The sequence below is a fragment of the Palaemon carinicauda genome, chromosome 42 (assembly GCF_036898095.1).
Source record: "Palaemon carinicauda isolate YSFRI2023 chromosome 42, ASM3689809v2, whole genome shotgun sequence".
Lineage (NCBI taxonomy): Eukaryota > Metazoa > Arthropoda > Malacostraca > Decapoda > Palaemonidae > Palaemon > Palaemon carinicauda.
The window spans coordinates 27,928,631-27,950,855 of record NC_090766.1 but is presented as its reverse complement, the minus strand read 5'-3'; the positions used below and the strand labels follow the sequence as shown (position 1 = coordinate 27,950,855).

Genomic DNA, 22,225 nt, shown 5'->3' with positions numbered 1-22,225 from the left:
ATGTGTGTGTATATATATATATATATAGGTACTGTATATATATATAAATATATATATATATATATATATGTATATATATATTTACATATATATACATACATATATATACTTACATATATATATATATATATATGTATATATATATATATATAAGTATATATATATATATATATATATATAATTACATATACATATATATAATATATATACATATATATACATATATGTATATATATGTATATACATAAATATATATATACTTGTATATATATATATATATATATATAAGAGAGAGAGAGAGAGAGAGAGAGAGAGAGAGAGAGAGATATTTCAGTCAATGAACTTCCTTAACTGATATCCATAATTACCCTCCTACTCACATTCGAATCATCATAACGATGTCATGGTTGTTTGAACGTCGGCTACCAATCATTCAGGGCAAGAAGGGTATAATCTCTACAAGTCAGGTCTGGCGAGACGACACGGCTTTTGTTGGTTGATGTTCCTAAACATTTATCATCATAATAACATATTCATCATCATCTGTCGTTACTAGTCTACTGCAGGACAAAGGCCTTAGACATTTGCTTCCACTTCCGTGTGTGTATGGTCTTTCTATGACACTCCACTCCCGCAAACCTTCTTAGCTCATCGATCCATCGTCTGGTCTTCTTTCCGCTGCTTATTTTACAATCTCTAGGGACCCATTCTGTTATTTTTAATGTCCAACTATTATTTGACATTCTCATTATATGTCCTCCCATGTCCATTTCTTTTTCTTACATGTTGTTAGAATATCCTTTACTTACGTTTGCTCTCGTATCCATGTTGCCCTTTTTATCTGTGCCCTACCATTGCTCTTTGGGTTTTAACTAGCTTACGTTCCATGGCTTTAGTAAGGCCCAAAAATTCTGATGTATACGTTAAAATACTTTTTTCTTCAGCGAAAGGGGCCTTTTCATTTTCATAATTTTAAAAAGCTCTCCAACTCCGGCTTATTATATTCTTAATTTTGGTCTCCTGTCCTTGGAAAACTCTTTACTACCTGTCCGAATTACGTATATTCATTAAAAATATCTACAGGCTCTTCATGACCCTTATTGGTTTTCTCTGAATTTTCATTTTACTCATATTCCTTTTCAGTCCTATATATCTATTTTCCCTATTCAAATCCTCTATTATTCTTCTCATGATTTACAAAACAGAATTATTGTATGTCATCTGCAAATCCTAAGTTTCTAAGCTATTCCCCCTCAGCTCCAATTTTGATGACAGTTAAGGAAATATTATTTTTTTTCTGAATCTGTTTCTTTTATTCTGATTTTTTATTCGGGTTTCGGACTTTTTATATCATAACCTTCCATTACCATTATTTCTGAGGTAGCACAAGCGCCCAAAGTAATTCTATTAAGTAACAAAGTTTCAATCAAATCTGTCTTTCAAATGATAAATTTTTATTACAATATAGTTCTTTGGAAATGCAATACCTTATGTAATATTAGAACATATATATATATATATATATATATGTATATATATATATATACATATATATATATATATATATATATATATAGGAAAATGTTTTATTTAATTGACTTAAGAAGTTATCATGACCAGTATATAGTTGTAAAATCATGCGACAGTGACTGCCGTATGAAGACACAGCAGGAAGGGGCATGATCGTGTTACAGCCTACTTGATCTTGTAAACTATTTCTGCCTCATATGTAGATACACAGAGGGAGAACAGAAAAAAATGGATTGGATGCAAATGTAATAGACTCTACCACAAGAAATGTGTGCATATGATGATAAGCATCACTGATAATGAACGGAATAACTTAGATTGGTTATGCACACACTGCGTACATGAAGACAGACAAGTCAATTTAGTAATATTAAAATTATAGGAAATTTGGCCCTGAATGAACAAGATGCGAAAATTGATGACTTGGAAAACAAACTTCCATATTCTTGCCATGAATATGGAATGAATTAAAGCAACACTTCAAACATTGATAGACCCAAGACCGGAGAAACAGACATTTGCTGACAAAGTTAAGGAAAAAATCTGTTGATAATTAAATCAACAAATACAACTTAAATTACTGAAAGAAAATGTGATGTTGAACAAGCACTGAAAGACATTCCTATACTTAACACGAGGTCAACTACGAATGGAAATGTTGTTGTAAACTTTGCAAACAAAATGATCAGAGAAGAGGCAGCAAACAATATTCAGACATTGGTGGCTGACACTGGAACAAGAAAAATTGGAAAACTAAAACCAAAAATAATGATATGCAATGTGTACAATGATGAAAATGATGAAGTAAATTCTTTGATTCAAGGAAATCGCTGCTTAGACCAAATCCAAAATATAGAAGAGAAGATAAGTGTAGCCCGGAAGAAAAATGCGTGGGGGGGGGACCCATTATGTGCTGAAATGTGATCCTGAAGTTCTGAAGGCTATTCATGATAATGGGTACAAAGTTTTGTTACGATGGGGTACTTATAACATACGTGATAGGCACCACGTGATCACCTGCTACCACTGTTAGAGGTATGAACATCTTGAAAAAGATTGAAAGTCTAAGAATGATGATAGTCTGCGGGAAATGTTCAAGAAAACATTACACCAAGGAGTGTAATTCGCAAGTGTCAAAGTGTATAAACTGCACAAAGTTAAACAAACCAAGTGACCACATAGTAAATTCTAGATACGGCAAAGCTTATGACTTGGAATTGAAAAGATTAGCGGAAAATACTGATCATGGTTACTAGGGATGTCATAAACTGTGGCTTTGTAAATATACAATCTATAGGTAATAAGACTATTCAAATTCGAGAATTGATAAACTAGAAATATTTGGATATGCTAGCAATATCTGAAACATGGTTAAATAACTTGGACAAGGCGAAGATCACTGAAATGACACCCCCCACACACATGCCTTCTTTCACATACCGAGAGAAGTTAGGTCTGGTGCGGGTGTCGGACTCTATTCTTAAAAGTTACTCAAAGCTACTTTGAATATATAGAAATACACTTTACCCCAAAAAACAGAAAAGTATCCTTTATAACAATCTACAAACCTCCTAGGACAAACACTAGTATCTTTTTTGAAGAATTCGGTGCTCTCATTGAGATGATTATCATGGAGAAAAACTAATTAGTTATCTGTGGAGACTTCAATTTTTGGATGGATGACGCATCAAATCCTGACGCTTTGGCATTTATCTTACAACAGTTACAATTTAACAGTAAATTAACAATATGCAATATGTAACGTTAAATACTCTGAACGAACAAGGTAAAACGACAGAGGAGGTCCTGTAGAGAGTGGGGTTCTCCTGCTGTATGGGACCGGAAAAGCAGCCATCAAAGTAAGTAAGTAATGTCAAGACCCATAAGGCTGAAAACCCCCTTTGCCCTATCATCAGTTAGTGCCCAGTGCTGACCTACCAACTGGCCAAATGCCTTATCCATTTCTGATCTCCCATGTCCACAATCTTTACAGCGTGGCCTCTTCAATGGAGTTCCTGGCAGCCATCAAAGGACATTCCAGCAAAGAAGATGTCATTGCTTCTCTCGACGTGGAATATCTATTAATGAGCGTCCCTATAGATAGGTCCATCAAGTTTATCATGGACCTAGTCTATAGAAACGACTAGACCCCTCCCCTCAATTTTCCAGAGCCTGCCCTCCTCACCTTCTTTGAAATCTGTACAAAAAAAGCCCCCTTCTCCACCCACAGTGGACATATGTGCATTCGGAAGGATGGTGTAGTGATGGGCTCCCCTTTGGGTGTTCTTTTCATCAACTTCTACATGTGTGTCATCGAGGAGCGAGTTTTTTGCACATGTAGATCAACCTAATATATATGTCTGCTATATCGACTACACCTATGTACTAGCCCCCTTTACCGAATATATTTATGATCTTCATAAGATCTTTGAGGAATGCAGTTTTTCTAGATTCATGTTAGAACATCAGAACAACGGCTGCCCTCCCTACCTGACGTCCTGTTCTCAACTGCAGACCATAATTTTGTTACCACTGTCTACACTAAACCCACGAACTTACGCCTTTGCATGAATGGTAATTGTGAATACCCCCCTGGATACAAGACATCCACCATCTGTGCTTACATTCGTCGGGCCATCTCATTGTTCTCCTTGGACGGAGACGCAAAAGGAGCTGAATAGGATCACCTAGGTCCTTATTAACAATAGCTACTCCAACAGTCCGGTCAATGGAAAGGTCAAACGCAATATGGGCAACTGGTACAAGACATAGCTCACAAGAAAAACCATGACTTCTGGTATCAACTACATAGGCATCATGCACATTCAGCAGCAATAGTATGAGAAGGCCATAAGGGACATCATCAAGAACCCTATCATCTCTGTTCAAGAAGATTCTTAGCATCAACCTTATCATTTACTATCACACAATAATGAGAAACAACCCGGTCCCTCCTGTGCAGGACTTTCTGAAGAGATCCAACATTGTTTATTCCTATCAATGCTCAGTACGTGGATGTACCAGCCATTACATTGGAATGACAACATTAAGACTCTGCAAAAGATTGTCCTGCTATGTCCAACACAGAGCTATCAAGACCCACCAGCTCCTCGCTCACAACAAAAAAGAGGTTCAAGAGGACATCATAAGTAATACAAAGATTATTGGCAGTGCCTCAGACAACAGAAGGCTTAGGATCTTGTACGCCCTGCCCATCCAACAAGAGACACCTAACCTGAACACGACCCAGGATGTGTTACTCTTCCCCTACTGCTGTAGGAACACCTCCAATTAACTTTGTAACAATGCGCCAGCTTTCTTGCGACTGAGACTCTCCCGGCAAGCACCTCAGCCTGTCAGCAAGCAGCATTGAACTCCCTAGATCTAGACTCTGAGTGGCTGAACAGCTTGTCTGACTCCAATCGAAATTCTTAAACTTTTTCTAGCATACTGTGAATAATGTAGGAAAGATGGGGTCTCCCTGTGTTTCCTGTCGCAGTCTTTTGTTGGGACCACGATTTTGTGTTGGGGCTGAGTACTCCCTCAACACCCAGATGGTTTATTTCGATCATCAGGACCTTCAAAAATCACCGATCAGTGTTGATATATACTACAGGTAGATAATGTTAGTATAGACACTTACTAACTCTAACTCTAGTTCCTAGAGTTTACTCCTACCTTGTATTCTCCCTATCAGGGAAACTAAATATTATTACTGACGGAGGTCTCAGCAATGGCCTGGGAGGGGAAACACAGATATGTGTCTTTTCTACTTCCTTTTAAGCTTACTATCCTAAGGTACCATAAACGGTAGTAATTACTATTGTTAATAAAAATTTTATGCTTTTTTATCAGTGATATAAAAAATTAAATACTCATTGAGCCCCTTTTCCTTTACAGGAGGAGCCAATGGAGAAGTGTACAGCCTTATCCTGCAACCACAAAGGCAAAGACTTTTGTGGCCACACGAAGTGCAGGACTCATGCCCCCTGCTGCATCGTGTTGGGAGTCCTCGAGTATTGGGACCCGAAGGGTTGCCCCAGCTGTTCGACCCTGCTGGCCAACGGCTTCGGAGAAGCCCACTCAGTCAACATAGAGACTAGAGATACAGCGAGGGAGACCCTTTGCAAATGGGTAAGAACGTTCCAGAAGAACTCTCAGGGACCGTACTTACCCAACGACTCCCTAAGGTGCCTACTGTTCCCCAAGGCTCTACCAAACGCAGTGGTGCCCCAGGAACAGGTCCAGTCTTCCCTCATACAACAGAAGATCGACGCGGACATAGATAAGGCACTGGAAGGCATGGACATCAACCAAGAAAGGACATCAGAAGTGTCCATTGACACTGAGAAGGACCTACTGCAAGGAGGCCCTGAAGAGGACTTGGAACATCCACAAGCGGAGAAAGAAGGATCCGCTTCAACGGCAACCCTCAGTTCGCCGTGACGGCATACCAACCTATGCCGTCAACTTCTTCAATCACAACTCCACAACCAGTTGCACATACCAACAAGAACAAAGCGATCCTCACTTCGATTCAACGGATGATGGAATTTTTCCAAAAGGAACAAGAGACGATGAGAGAATCACTCAGACAGCAGCAGATACTGTTGCAGGAGAGGGCGGCCCGCCCTGGATCTACCAAGGGCTCTACTAAGAAGCCCCTTAAAGTGATGGATCTCCCTCACCACTACGAAACCAACCCCTGGAGGTATGCGGAGCATATGCCCATGATGAATGGGAAATTATTCGTCTCGGATAAGTTGGGGACCAAACTGATTAAAGATCTTGAGTTCTGGCCTAACTTTTCAGCTTACCCAGAATGTTACGTGAGAGTGCGGGATGAACATGCAGCCTGTGAGGAAATGGTACCCAAAGAGGTCATTATCTACAAGCATGACAATGCGCAAGCCACCCTCCTGAAAACCTTGAAAGGAGCCAGGTGCACCAACTCCGAAGTCTCATCCCACCTTTCTTGCTCCTTCCTCCATCTCTTTTCCCTTTTTCGGAGAAAGCACTAGACATTGCCGTCAAGGCAGTCGACGAGGGCAAACCCTGCCCAACCCTAGAGGAATGCAAAACATTTTCTCTAGTACTACCTACCTGCGAGAAGTGGAAGGATGTCCACCTAACCTTCTCCGTCTCTAAGTTGGATCTAGAGATAGCAGGCCAGCAGTTCAATGAGAACCTTCTGAAGTTACCAGACCATCTTCTGAGGAGGGAAAAGGAGCCGATGGAAAGACTTGCAGCCTCCCTTTCTCATCAGAACTGCCTGGAAATGAGTGCAGGTCTACAGAACGCCACAGAAATTTTAATTTTCCTCGCTAAGTCCCAAATGGGTACCCTTGTGAAAGACTTATATGCTTTCCTCAGAGCGAGGAGAGCCTGCAGAGAGTTCGTTTAGTCCTCAGCGACCATAAGACATGAACCAAGGAAGCTGATTACCTCGAACATGTGGGGTAAAGACCTTTTCCCACAGGAACTGGTTCAAGAGATCATAGCCAGAACACGGAGAACAGGAACCTTCTCCAAAACTGGGGCATGAGCTCAAAGAGGAAATCTTCCTCGAACAGAGGTCCCCAGCCCAAGAATGAAGAGGCAAGGAGACCACGCAGACCTGCACAACTGCCTGCCATGACTATGACCACGATGCCTCAGACCACTTTCCAGATCAACAACTGGTAGCCCAGTCGCCAGTGTTTAACCTTAAATTTGAGAGGCAGTCGACTTCCTTTTGCCCTAGTCAGGAAGGAAAAGGCCCTAAGAGAAGTTCGCCCGGAGGTAACTCCTCTCGGGGCCCCGGAGGACGTGGTCAAGAAAACAAATCCTCAGGACCCCCCATATAAGGAGGGGCCGCAGGTAGGAGGCAGACTGTATCACTTTCGGGATCGCTGGACCTTCGATCCCTGGGCCCACAGCCTATTAACGAATGGACTTTGGTGGAAATGGAACAGAACTCCAGCCCGTTTTCCAGAATTCTTCCAATACTCCACTCCCTTGTTAGAAGAATATACCTCAGAACTCTTGAACAAGAAGGTAATAAGGAAAGCGAAGTCCATCAAATTCCAGGGAAGGCTGTTTTGTGTTCCCAAGAAAGACTCAGACAATCTCAGAGTCATTTTAGACTTGTCTCCTCTCAACAAGTTCATCGAGAATAACAAGTTCCGGATGCCTATTTGGCAACACATAAGGACCCTTCTACCAAAAGGAGCGTACACAGTCGCAATAGACCCAACAGATGCTCACTGGCATCTTCTATTGAGCCGCCCTTTCTCCTCCTACCTATGATTCATGCTACAGAAGAAGTTTGTCTTCAGAGCAATACCCTTCGGACTGAACACAGCCCCAAGGATATTCACGAAGCTAGCAGACACAATCATCCAGCAGCTACACTCCGAAGGAGTTCAAGTACTAGCATATCTAGATGATTGACTGGTATGGGCAGCATCCAAGACTACTTGTCTGCAGGCAGCCAACAAGGTGATCCAGTTATTGGAACACCTGGGCTTCAAGATCAATCGCAAGAAGACTCGCCTTCCTCCAGCTCAGAAGTTCCAATGGTTAGGAATCCAATGGGACTTAAAGTCACACCACCTCTCCATTCCATCCAAGAAAAGGAGAGAGATAGAGGGATCTGTCAAGAGACTAATCCGTCACAAGAGGATTTCAAGACGCCAACAGGAAAGAGTATTGGACTCTCTCCAGTTTGCAGCAGTGACAGACCAGGTGCTAAAAGCACGTCTAAAATATGCGTCAGGAGTCTGGAGAAGATACGCATCAAACGCTCGAAGAGATCAACCAAGGTTGACCCCGACCCTGTTGTGCATGCAGTTAAGGCCGTGGTCAACAGCCAAGAGCCTGGTATGAACAATTCCCTTGCAACCACCACAACTATCAGTGGTGGTACACACAGATGCTTCCTTGAAAAGATGGGGAGACCATTCTCACGAGAGAAATCTACAAGGGAATTGGTTGCACCAGTTCAAAACCTTTCATATCAACGTTTTGGAAGCTCTAGTAGTTTTCCTGACGTTGAAGAAACTATCCCCTCGCAGAACAATCCACATCGGATTGGTCCTGAACAACAAAATGATAGTAAAATGTCTAAATCGACAAGGCTTGAGATCACCTCACATCAACCATGTGATATTAGTCACCTTCTACTTGACAAGGAAGAAGGGATGGCACCTATCAACAGTTCACCTACAAGGGTTCCGCAACATGACGGCAGACGCTCTATACAGGCGAAAGCCCATAGGGACAGAATGGTCCTAAGACGCAGACTCATTCTTCTTCACCTCGGAAAAAGTCTCGGAACTGCAGACCGACCTCTTCGCAATGAGCGACAACAAGAAACTACCTCGTTATGTAGTCCCTTATATGGACCCTCAACCAGAGACGATGGACACCATGTCCCTCCACTGGAACAGGAGGAATTGCATTGACCTGTTTCCACCAACCAATCTCCTGCTAAGAGTTCTCGACAAGCTAAGATCCTTCAGAGGGACAGCAACAGTGGTGGCCCCCAAGAGGCCCAAAAGCAATTGGTTCCCTCTAGTTCTAGAGCTGAAACTGAAGCACTTTCCTCTGCTGGATCCAGTATTATCTCAACTGGTCCAGAAGTCGATTGTCTATGCTTCATCCTCGAGACCCAACAAGCTACATTTCATGATTTTCTCGCCCTAGCGGCGAGCAAAAGGTTTGGAATCTCGAAGGATATAGTTGACTTCATCGAAGAGTTTAAGTCAAGTCCGACTAGGAGACAATATGAATCGTCATGGAAGAAATGGGTTTCCTTTGTGAAAACAAGGAAACCGACAGAAATATCAATAGATTTCTGACTAGTATTCTTCATATTCCTACACGAACAAGGCCTGGCTTCTACTACAATTACCTCGTGTAAGTCGGCCCTGGCTAGACCACTTCTGTGCGCCTTTGTGAAAACAAGGAAACCGACAGAAATATCAATAGATTTCTGTCTAGCATTCTACATATTCCTACACGAACAAGGCCTGGCTTCTACTACGATTACCTCGTGTAAGTCGGCCCTGGCTAGACCACTTCTGTACGCCTTTGGAGTGGACCTCTCTCGTGAAATCTTTAATAAGATCCCAAAAGCATGCGCTAGACTCAAGCCAGCAACCCCACCAAAGCGCATCAGGTGGTCTTTGGACAAAGTCTTGCACTATGCTTCGAACCTAAACAATGAGAATTGTACACTGAAGGCTCTAACACAGAAAGTCATTTTTCTGTTTGGCATAGTCTCAGGGGCTAGAGTTAGTGAAATAGTAGCCTTATCTAGAAACAAAGGCCATATTCAGTTCCTAGACACAGGAGAACTGAACCTCTTTCCTGATCCTGCCTTTCTTGCCAAGAATGAGCTACCCAGTAAGAGGTGGGTTCCTTGGAGAATCTGCCCACTGAAGGAAGATACCTCTCTGTGCACAGTAGAGTGTTTTAAGGTCTAACTTCGAAGAACTTCAGACTTCAAGGGAGGACAGCTCTTCAGAGGCGAAACCTCAGGATCAAACCTATAACCTAAGACAACTGAGAGCAAAGCTCACCTACTTTATTCGCAGAGTGGATCCTGACAATACACCCGCAGGTCACGATCCGAGGAAAGTTGCTTCTTAGTTGAACTTCTTTCAACATATGGAATTTGAAAGACTCCGCTCATACACTGGGTGGAGATCATCCAGGGCCTTCTACAAACACAATGCGAAGCAGGTACATGAAATAAAACATTTTGTGGTGGCGTCGAGTAGTATTATAAAACCTGTCGTCTAGTGCTCCGATAAACAGTGAACTGTTTTGGGACTTTACAGTGCATCGGGTGCATGGGTACACTTACCTTCTTTTGCAAATCACAACGATGATTAACACACTGTTCCATATAGATGCATATCTGACCAATAACACCAGTGCCGAGTGAATGTTTGCGTCACAGTGTTTATGCATTCCCAAAACCTGTACAAGTCAGACAGATTTGGTTTCATATCTCCATTGAGTGGCATTATTCCAATAATGAAATTACATATTTTTTCCTACAAGAGAAAATATGGACCCTGATGTGTTTTGATACTGGATCAGATTCATACTCGATTGTACTACATTTGATAATCTAGTTGCAAAGTAAAAATACTAAAAATATTTGCGTCTTATTACTGCTATCTCAGTTACAGACAAATAAAACCTGCTAGAGTTTTAATTAGGCCCTAGAAGGGCCCAGAACTTGAAATCAGGATACAGATTTCCAAGGTAAGTGAAAGGTAATCTCTAAAGTTTTACCTTCCGTACCTACGAAAATTCAAACCTTGAATCCTTATTGTCAATGTCGACACTTTCCCTTAGGGGGCAGGATGCACTAAACCAGTTCCAGGCTTAGTGGAAATGACAGTCAACTGAAATTTCACATACCAGTCTAGCAGACCAGATAAGGAAATCCATTCAAGGTAGAAGGCACATAGATAAATCCACAGCTATAGAAATTTCAAGTTAATTCTCTAGTATGCTTCCATCAGGACGACATGGCCTGAGCCCAAAAAACGGATTTTGAGCAAAGCGAAAAATCTTTTTTTTGGGTGAGAGTGCCATGTCGTCCTGATGAACCCACCCTTTTGCTGACCCCTCCCAAAATTACTCTATCTGCGGCCATTTCTGCTTAATGACAAGAAAAGGAATGGCGTCGTAGTAGTAATAGGGAAGGGGGTCCACTGGGTACCTAGATCGGCAACCCCTTCTTTCGTCACTCTTCCCCTTTACATCAAAGAGTTAAATCTATTTGGGGTGAAGATTTCTATGTGTCGTATCTAAAAATACGTCCCCTGATATTATGCGATATCCTTAATTGGATACTCGCGCCAGGAGTTAGAATCTTGGAGACCTTCGATTTATTTCTCTGGGAGTATCACTGTAGCAAATATCCCTTAGAAGGCTACCTAAAGGAACCCTTCCATCAGGACGATATGGCACTATCACCCAAAAATAGATTTTACTCTTTGCTCAAAATCTGTTTTCTATATCTATGTTGTTTTAGGATTGCTGTACTTCCTATATAGATATCTTTAGCGTTCTAACATGAGATTCATCTAGATTCTGTCTCTGAAGGGCTTATGTTACTGTTGAAGTTTTGACAGACTTAAAACCTTTCTCATAGTCTGTAAATGCCGTACTTAGCGATTTGTCCTATTCTATTTATTTTTCCATTAGCTGGTTAATTATATGGATATGGTCAGTTGTTGAGTGTCCACTTCTAAATCTTGCCTACTCTCTTGGCTGATTAAAGTCTAGTTTTCTATCTATTCGGTCTAATATAATCTTTGTAAGTATTTTACACCTTGCTGATACTTAACTTATTGGACAATAATTTTTCATGAAAAAAGGAAAAGCAGCAGAAGATAGCCTAACAATGATAGACGATAGATGAAGGAAATTTCATAATAGTAGAACTAGCTGAACTTTACATAAAATGTCTGCCAGAATGCTCTGTACCTACAACTTGGAAAAACTTTATCATTATACTAATTCACAAAAAGGGAGATAGAAAAGATAAGAAAAACTACCGCCAAATAAGTTTACTCTTCATAACATATAGAATATTTACAAAGATTATATTAGGCTGAATAGACAGACAACTAGACTTTCATCAACCAAGAGAGCACACTGGCTTAAGTAGTGGGTATTCAACAACTGATCATATCCATTTAATTAGCCTGCTAATGGAGAAAATCAACAGAATATGACAAACCAATATATATGGTATTTATAGACTATGAAAAAACTTCTGATTTTGTCAAAACATCTGCATTAATGTAAGCTCCTGAAAGACAAAGAATAGATTCATCTTATTATAGAACATTTGAAGATATCTATACAGGAAGTAGAGCAATCCTGAAACTACATAAAGCTAGAGGGAGAATTAAAATCGAGAATGGAATTGTTGTTGTTGTTTTAGATTGCACACAGGAAAGGAATGGGACATCGGACTATCTTTTGTTATTTGAGGTATGCAATGCTCATCAAGAAAGCATGGAATGTAGCCGAAATGAAATGGTGTTCGGACGAGAAGTAAGAGGGCCGATTAAAATGTTGGCAGAAAAATGAAAGATCGAGAGGAAACAGATGGAGAATATGCTAAGAACTTGATGAAAAGGATCGACAAAATAAGAAATCTTTCCCTCAAAAACTTGAAAGTGACCCGAGGAAAACCGAAGAAAAGGTTTGGTATGATAAGTAAGAACAGACAGTTTGAGGTAGGACAACAGGTGTTGGTTTACTAACCGATAAGGAGATTCCCTCTCACCAATAAGTTCTAAGGACCATTCCGGATTTTGGAGAAGATCCGTGACCTGACCTACGTTATCGAAACGCCAGGAAGAAGGAAAAGTCAAAGGAAGGTACATGTTAACTTATCGAAACTGATACTGCAAGCACCAGATTTCAACAAGAAATTCCTTATCTAAGTGGATGCGTCGGACAATGGAATTGGAACTGTCCTATTACAAGAAGGCAAGGAAGGAATTCTTCATCGCGACTGATTTATGTCGTCAAAGTTGAAGAAGCATCAACGAGCCTATTCAAAAGTTGAGAAGGAACTGCTAGCGCTAATCACAGCGATAAGGAAGTTTGAAGCTTATGTAAGCTGACCACAGAATGAAGAAATTACAGTTTATTCAAATTACAATCCTTTAACTTTTGTCAGTAAAATGAAGAATAAAAATCAAAGGTTAACTAGATGGTCATTATGTTTGAAAACATACTGTATTAATGTATAGCATATATCCAGTAAAGAGAGGGTGGTTGAAGATTATTTATCTCGGGCTGAATCAGTGGATTCAGGCCCAGAATAAATAATCTTTGTGGGGGAGTGTTACAATCCTTGGTGGATCGAATCAGGTTCTTTTGATTTGATTAATTAAATTAGGATAAGTCGACAACAACCATGAGAAAAAAGGAATATAGAAAGAAAACTCGCAAAAGAAACCATAATTTTATTTACAGCTAGTCAAAGATCAATGTTTCTTTATTGAGTACTTAGGAAGCACAGAATTGAACAAAGAAAATCATCTGATTAAACTACACTTCAGCAAATAGGGGAACAGCCAAGAAAGCAGAAAAATAATACTTAAAAGAAATGATGGTACTCTTCACAGCAGATCTTGATTCAGAAACGTAGATATTTCAGGTCTGGGCGCTTCATGGTTGGTAATAACGACAGGGGGTCAACTGGTTCGGATATCTCGGGCAAGTTGTCGTAAGGCTGGTCACATCTGCTTTCTCCTTCTCTCGTTCTTTCTTGTTCCTTCTCTCGTTCCCTCTCTCGTTCTCTGTCTCGTTCTCTCTCTCTCGTTCTCTTGATCTTTGAAGTTTATATACCCCTGTATGGGAGGAGCTAACTATGGACAATTCCATATAAGGAAATTTTCTCCTTTCGTCATCCTCATTGGTTTTCCTTAAAACCACACCTCTTTGATGACATCTTCTCGAACGTTCTACTGGTGCAATCATGATTCATATGGCACTATAATTAAAGCGCGACATGTGTTTACCTTCCGTTAATGGATTCTTCGGTGACAACAGACTCCCCTTATGCTATGGGTCCTTCCAAAACCCTGGTTCCTCGGATTGCTACAACAGACGATCCTTATGCCCCAGGTCTGCTGATCTAGGCACATCTAATTAATGTCTTGACCTCAATCAACGGCGGTGACAGTTTCTGGTAAACACTAGAGGGACCTCTTCTCTCTGCTTCTTAAGAGTAGAAACTTTACATTTTTTAACATTCTTTTCTATATCATTCTATCTACCCATGACTGGGAGCTATCTTACGAAGCTAGTCTACATAAAAGTAGATTATTTTATTCACATATTTCATTTGTGTATTAAAGAGTTCCACTAACGTAGGATTAAGTAAATATATGTAAATTACACAAGACTATCGTCATTCATTTAGTTATATTTTCATTCAGTTCTGTAAATGTAAATGTACGTCATTTTAAAGAATTTCATTTCTATTTCACATAGTTTTGTTATAAATTCTTATGTAATCTTGTTAAAAAGTATGTATTACACACATGAGGTATGCTGTATGACAGACGCTAGGGATTACCTTGTTGGGTGACGCATGAACCCCTTCTACAAGGTGCTAAGTTGGCAACCTGACGCCACGAGGAACCGCCCGGACCTTGTGCACACACACCGAAAATGTTGCTTGAATCCACTGGAATATTTCATAGTGTATTAGGATGATATATATAGAGCCTAGCAATGCATAGGAACCAGAGATCCAGCCTCACACTCTAAAAGAGCCAACGTCCGCCAGTCCTCTCTCCAGCATCTATCCAGCCACTACATATTTCCTCTCCAAAGTGCATAGCGTTTCTTCTCAAATGTGCATAGTGTTTTTTTCCTTCAAATGCGAATAGTGTTTGTTTAAACATTGGAATTTCTGTGGTTTAAGTTGTAAGAAGTACCGTGTATATGTGAGTAGAGTGATATTGTAAAAATTAATGGGTTTTGGGACTGGTCCAGTGAGATTTGGTTAAAAGGTGAAGTGTATTTATTTTTGCTTAAACGTTCGGTAACCTTGTGTGTGCCCAAAAGACGTATGAGTGACAGTTACGTATATGTAACTGTAATTTTGATTTATTTCCTATTATGTTAAAGTGTCAACTTTTTTCCTTAATTGTCAATATTAAAAATTTTCACAAATTGATTTCTAGTGGATCTAGTGATTGTGTAATTCATAAGTGTCAATTTTGTCTTAGGTCTGAGGTCTAATTCAGATTTAAATTTCTAGGGACTTAATCTTAGTATCATTTTTTGAGTAGTTACTTTTATAGAATATATTTTTTTTTTGTAAAGTGTGTATTATTTCGATCATCAATAATTATTTCAGTCCTTTGCTCATATCACCTGATTAAGACCCGTAGTAAGAGGTTGATTTAAGAATAGTTCCTGTTAAAAGTAAAGTGATCATCCACTTTTGTTTTGAGTGTAACGTAACAAGACCTTTAGATATTCATTGTTCATATATGTTATCATCTGGGAGTTGCGTATTATTCTCAGAGCACGGAGGTTTTTTCTTGTGTATCAGATTATGTAATATGAAGCTGGTGTGTTTGGGAGCCCGGGAATTTACGCAATTCGCTAGTCGTAATAATAATAATATTATATATATATATATATATATATATATATATATATATATATATATATAAGAAAAAGAAGTTTTGGAAAGAAGTGAAGAGAGTAAGGAAGGCTGGCGCAAGAATTGAAGAGACAGTGAAAGATGGAAATGGAAGGTTGTTAAAAGGAGAGGAGGCAAGGAAAAGGTGGGCGGAATATTTTGAAAGTTTGCTGAATGTTGAGGATAATAGGGAGGCAGATATAATTGCTGTTCCAGGTGTTGAGGTGCCAGTGATGGGAGATGAGAATGAGAGAGAGATAACAATAGATGAAGTGAGGAGAGCACTAGATGAAACGAGAGTAGGAAAAGCATCTGGTATGGACGGTGTGAAAGCTGAGATGTTGAAGGAAGGGGGTGTGACTGTACTTGAATGGTTGGTGAGATTGTTTAATATGTGTTTTGTGTTGTCAATGGTACCAGTAGATTGGGTTTGTGCATGTATTGTACCACTATATAAGGGTAAGGGAGATGTGCATGAGTGTTGTAATTCAAGAGGTATTAGTTTGTTGAGTGTAGTTGGAAAAGTGTATGGTAGAGTATTGATTATTAGGATTAAGGATAAAACAGAGAATGCAATCTTAGAAGTACAGGGTGGTTTTAGAAGAGGTAGGGGTTGTATGAATCAGATTTTTACAGTTAGGCAGATATGCGAGAAATATTTAGCAAAAGGTAAGGAGCTGTATGTTGCGTTTATGGATCTGGAAAAAGCATATGATAGAGTTGATAGGGAAGCAATGTGGAATGTGATGAGGTTATATGGAGTTGGTGGAAGGTTGTTGCAAGCAGTGAAAAGTTTCTACAAAGGAAGTAAAGCATGTGTTAGAATAGGAAATGAAGTGAGTGATTGGTTTCCGGTGAGAGTGGGGCTGAGACAGGGATGTGTGATGTCGCCGTGGTTGTTTAACTTGTATGTTGATGGAGTGGTGAGAGAGGTGAATGCTCGAGTGCTTGGACGAGGATTAAAACTGGTAGGCGAGAATGACCATGAATGGGAGGTAAATCAGTTATTGTTTGCGGATGATACTGTACTGGTAGCAGACACAGAAGAGAAGCTTGACCGACTAGTGACAGAATTTGGAAGGGTGTGTGAGAGAAGGAAGTTGAGAGTTAATGTGGGTTAGAGTAAGGTTATGAGATGTACGAGAAGGGAAGGTGGTGCAAGGTTGAATGTCATGTTGAATGGAGAGTTACTTGAGGAGGTGGATCAGTTTAAGTACTTGGGGTCTATTGTTGCAGCAAATGGTGGAGTGGAAGCAGATGTACGTCAGAGAGTGAATGAAGGTTGCAAAGTGTTGGGGGCAGTTAAGGGAGTAGTAAAAAATAGAGGGTTGGGCATGAATGTAAAGAGAGTTCTATATGAGAAAGTGATTGTACCAACTGTGATGTATGGATCGGAGTCGTGGGGAATGAAAGTGATGGAGAGACAGAAATTGAATGTGTTTGAGATGAAGTGTCTAAGGAGTATGGCTGGTGTATCTCGAGTAGATAGTGTTAGGAACGAAGTGGTGAGGGAGAGAACAGGTGTAAGAAACGAGTTAGCGGCTAGAGTGGATATGAATGTGTTGAGGTGGTTTGGCCATGTTGAGAGAATGGAAAATGGTTGTCTGCTAAAGAAGGTGATGAATGCAAGAGTTGATGGGAGAAGTACAAGAGGAAGGCCAAGGTTTGGGTGGATGGATGGTGTGAAGAAAGCTCTGGGTGATAGGAGGATAGATGTGAGAGAGGCAAGAGAGCGTGCTAGAAATAGGAATGAATGGTGAGTGATTGTGACGCAGTTCCAGTAGGCCCTGCTGCTTCCTCCGGTGCCTTAGATGACCGCGGAGGTAGCAGCAGTAGGGGAGTCAGCATTATGAAGCTTCATCTGTGGTGGAAATGTGGGAGGTTGGGCTGTGGCACCCTAGCAGTACCAGCTGAACTCGGTTGAGTCCCTGATTAGGCTGAAGGAACATAGAGAGTAGAGGTCCCCTTTTTGTTTTGTTTCATTGTTGGTGTCGGTACCCCCCAAAATTGGGGGAAGTGCCTTGGTATATGGATGGATATATATATATATATATATATATATATATATATATATATATATATATATATATATATATATATATATATATATATATATATATATACATATATATATATATATGTATGTATGTATGTAAATATATATATATATATATATATATATATATATATATATATATATATGTATATATATATATATATATATATATATATATATATATACATATATATATATTGTGTTGACATCATCATCTTTTTCAGATCTGACCTGACTCAAAAATCAACAGATATCAAATAATTTGAAATTTTCATGTAATTATTTTTCTTTTTGGTCCTCAATAGCATCAATCCGAAAGAATTCGTAAACGATGGAGATGAAAATACGTTTTTCAACTCAGCTCAGAAGACAAGCCCTTTTTGGATGATAGATTTGGGAGAAGTCAGAAATGTTCACTTGGTCGAGATTCTACCCAAAGATGGCGGTTGTAACTATATTAAGGTAAACAACTCTCTACCACGTTATCTGAGTCCGATTTTCTCTGTCTAACTATATATAAATGATACAGATGCACATATCTCTACATATAGTCAACACTCATGCACATACACGCATATACATATAGTCAACACTCATGCACATACACACATATATACATATAGTCAACACTCATGCACATACACACATATATACATATATGTACACACACACACACACACACACACACACACACACACATATATATATATATATATATATATATATATATATATATATATGTATATATATATGTACAGTATATATGTGCAATATATGGAAAATCTTAGTAAAGCTTGTCCAGTTTCATCCCTCTGACATCATCAAGAGTACTGATTTATTTATTACGAAATTTTACACTATACAGTATATGGTACAGTGAGAGCACAAACAAAAATGCAAACATTTGTAGAACAAAATATCAGCAGGTTATAGGGACAGGTCCAATCTTTACGTGTTTCGCTAGACTTTCGAATGCTTACATATAATTTTTTATTGCTCATAAGAGTTCATCTTGAATCCATTTCTATATTCGTTTATATAAATATTTAGACATACACACACACCTATATATATATATATATATATATATATATATATATATATATATATATATATATATATATATATATATATATATATAGATAGATAGATAGATAGATAGATAGATAAATAGATAGATAGATAGATAAATAGATAGATAGATAGATAGATATGTGTACATATATATATAAATAGATAAATAGATAGATAGATAGGTAGACAGATAGATAAATGGATAGATACTTGTGCAATTTTATATATGATTAAACAAACATCTCTGCATATATACACACACACACACACACACACACACACACACATATATATATATATATATATATATATATATACATATATACATATATATATATATATATATATATATATATATATGCATATATATATATATATATATATATATATATATTTATATACATACATGCATACATGCATACATACATGCGTACATACATACTTGTGCAATTTTATATATGATTAAACAAACATCTCTGTATGTATACACATATATATATACATACTTTCTTATAAATAGGCCTACATACACACCTAATTCCATATATTTTGCGTTAATACCTACTGTATATCTAAAAACCAACATAAAAATAGCTGTACTTCTTTTCATAGATTAATAATATAGTATAATTTATTGATCAAAGTAAATTTCATACAATGTTGCTTAGAGGTATATTTCAATTCTATTCAATGTGTCCTTTAATGTCCTATTTAAACTACTTGTTGTATTTACACTCACAGATTACTGGATGGCACCTGCAGTGTAGCACAATGGAACCTTGTACATCCTTCTTTAGATTTGCATTTACAGTGAATAAGTTCATTGTAGGCTTCTTAAGCAAATTGGTTCTGTTGTCCATAATGGTCTCCATCTTTTATCCTTTAGCTTCCAACATTATTCACTACTGTAGTTGAGGGTATATTTGGTCATTCCTGAACACAAGGGGTGCAGGTGCTTGCTATGTATAAGAAGCCATTTATATAAGAAAATACCACATCCTGCAAAGAAGATTAAATGGCAGGCAAGCAAATAAGTAAAATAAGTAATGTACTGCAATTTTCAAACGACTGCAATGCCATACAATTAGATTGAGATTTCCATTACTTAAAGAAAATAAAATGAAGCAGCATTTCCTTGCCTGCGAGAGGCATATGAAATGTAGATTTCCTTTGCCTTGATTTCAGATAAATTCACTGTTGACTTTGTTTACTGATGTCAGAGAGCTTTTTTTTTCATATATTAAGATCGAGAAGTCTATTTCAGCAAAGTAATGTCCTATGAGAGACGCAAAGGCCTCCAGGCATTCTGGATACCATTTCAGAATTTTTCTGCCCCTGAAGAATGAGGATGTGATGGATGTAGCAGTGAAAGCAAGGAAAGCATGACACTTTTCTAGGCGTAGCTTTTGACACAGGTTATTAATTTTAAAGTAAAATAAATCCTTTCCTGTAGCAAAGAAAACGAAAAGTTTTAGGTTGATCAATATCTTTAGCAACTGAAGATTAGGGCATTCAGAATAACTGCTATTTTTGTGTCACCCTTTCAAACTTTTATTCTTGTGTCATTCCTAGAGGGCATGCTTTGATGTAGATCTTTCCTGCAGGCCAGCTTTTTTCCTTTTTCTTTACTCCGTCTGACAAGCAATCAAACAACTCTCTTTCGTTAGTCGTAGGCCAGAGAAAGTTTTTCCACTTGGAAGTAACCTGGTTTTTGGCAGTCACCTTGATGTGCTTACCACACCCTTGTTTCTCCTTTGTACTGTCTTTTAGACTGGCAGTAGGATTACCTATCCAAGACTACATCAGTGCAATCACTGCACCTCAATCTCTCAGAATAGTTCGGAAGAACATATTGGTGGGATACCTACTGAATTTTGTACGACCAGAATGTGCTAGGGTGAAAAGTAAGAATGCCTCATCGAAGCCTGTTAACTCTGCTTGGGAAGGAAGCTGTGACTCACTACATAGGCATTTGAGGAGATCAGACTTTGTTCCATGACGGACATCTCCAAATTCTGAGATTTTGGCTCTCATGTTCAAAAAACACTTCAAGGTCACTCTTATGGCTCAGATTTTCTATACACAACCTATTAAAGATACTGGCATTATTGCAAATACTCTGTAGTATTACATTTTTAGAATTTACTTTTAGCTTGTGGACCTTGCACAAGAGTAAGTTGCTTGCCCAGAAGGGAACTTTTATTGTATCAGGCCACTTTTCGGTGGCATCATTAGGAATGATAAATTTTTCCTTTTTTTGAGTTTTCTATCAACTTTGAGGACTTGGATAAGCGTAAAATGTTTTCCTGGGGGTTGGGGGGTGACTTTTAATGTATCAGACCGTTTTTCTAATAGATTTTCCTTGAAATTTTATACTGCTTTGATCCCAGGTTTTAATTTGTCACTGTGACTATAACTGATTCATTGGGGCAGTTATATGTATTCAGGGCAAGGAGACTAGGGCAACATACCCAAATGGATTTCTATATGCTGTAGATCATTAATGGTAATTATGTCAGAAACTTGCCTATGGAATGCAACTTGTTCATCCTGATCTTCCTTGTGAAAATTATAGTTAATGCCAGGATCTTAATCTGGTAGATATTATATTTCAAACTCCAAGAACAATAGGTTCAGGTCCTGCCACCATCCGTCTCAAAAGTATTGGGGTTTTCTGTTAAGCTGATGATGCCTCCTTTGGCCTTTATTTTAACAGTTTCTTGCTCATATAGCTGATCTATGGGATGGCAGATAAACTATTTTTCATTTTGTTCACACTCTAGTATTCAGAAAAGATTTCTAAGATTTATGGTGTCAGACACATGTCCCTACTATGGATTGTAATCCAGCAGCTTTAGTTTGGGAGATATGATGAAAAAACAGAAACATCAGTAACTTTAGTGCATACATGCAGTTTTTCCGCTTATTTGCTCTGGTAAACAAAAACACCAGTCTCTATCCAGAAAATCATATCCCAGGATGGGTATATGGGACTTTCTTTGATCATAGATTATCTGTTTTTGCAATACCCAGAAATAGGATCGCCCTTACTTTCAAAAGCTTCTCTTTGTAGCTTACCCGAGGCAAAAACAGTGACTTGATAGCCATGGTTGGTCTTTGTGATGTGTGCGCAGTCTAGGAAGTAACCAGCTATACCAGAGGTTGCTACTTTTCCCTCAGTCAGAGCATCTATCCAGCCAGAGCTTTCAAGTAGAACACGAGAATAATCCATTGTTTGTTTGAACCTGATGGGAGGAATACTAGCTGTTGAAGTTTGAGCCTATGTGAGAAATGCTAGCTGCAGAAGTTTTAGACTAAGGGGGAAGCTGTGTAAGTTTGAGCTTAATGGGAAATTTTAGTCGTGGGAATTTCAGCCT

The 22,225-nt window shown here is 38.8% G+C and overlaps 1 protein-coding gene across 2 annotated transcripts in view; it reads left to right on the top strand.

The window, feature by feature from the left end:
- Positions 1 to 22,225, top strand: part of LOC137632949 (uncharacterized) — an 85,002-nt gene that overhangs the window by 49,568 nt on the left and 13,209 nt on the right. For both annotated transcript variants that reach the window (XM_068365074.1, XM_068365075.1), the window contains exon 4: positions 18,080 to 18,236. In XM_068365074.1, coding sequence (XP_068221175.1) covers positions 18,080 to 18,236 — 157 coding nt within the window. The remainder of the gene's footprint in view (positions 1 to 18,079; positions 18,237 to 22,225) is intronic.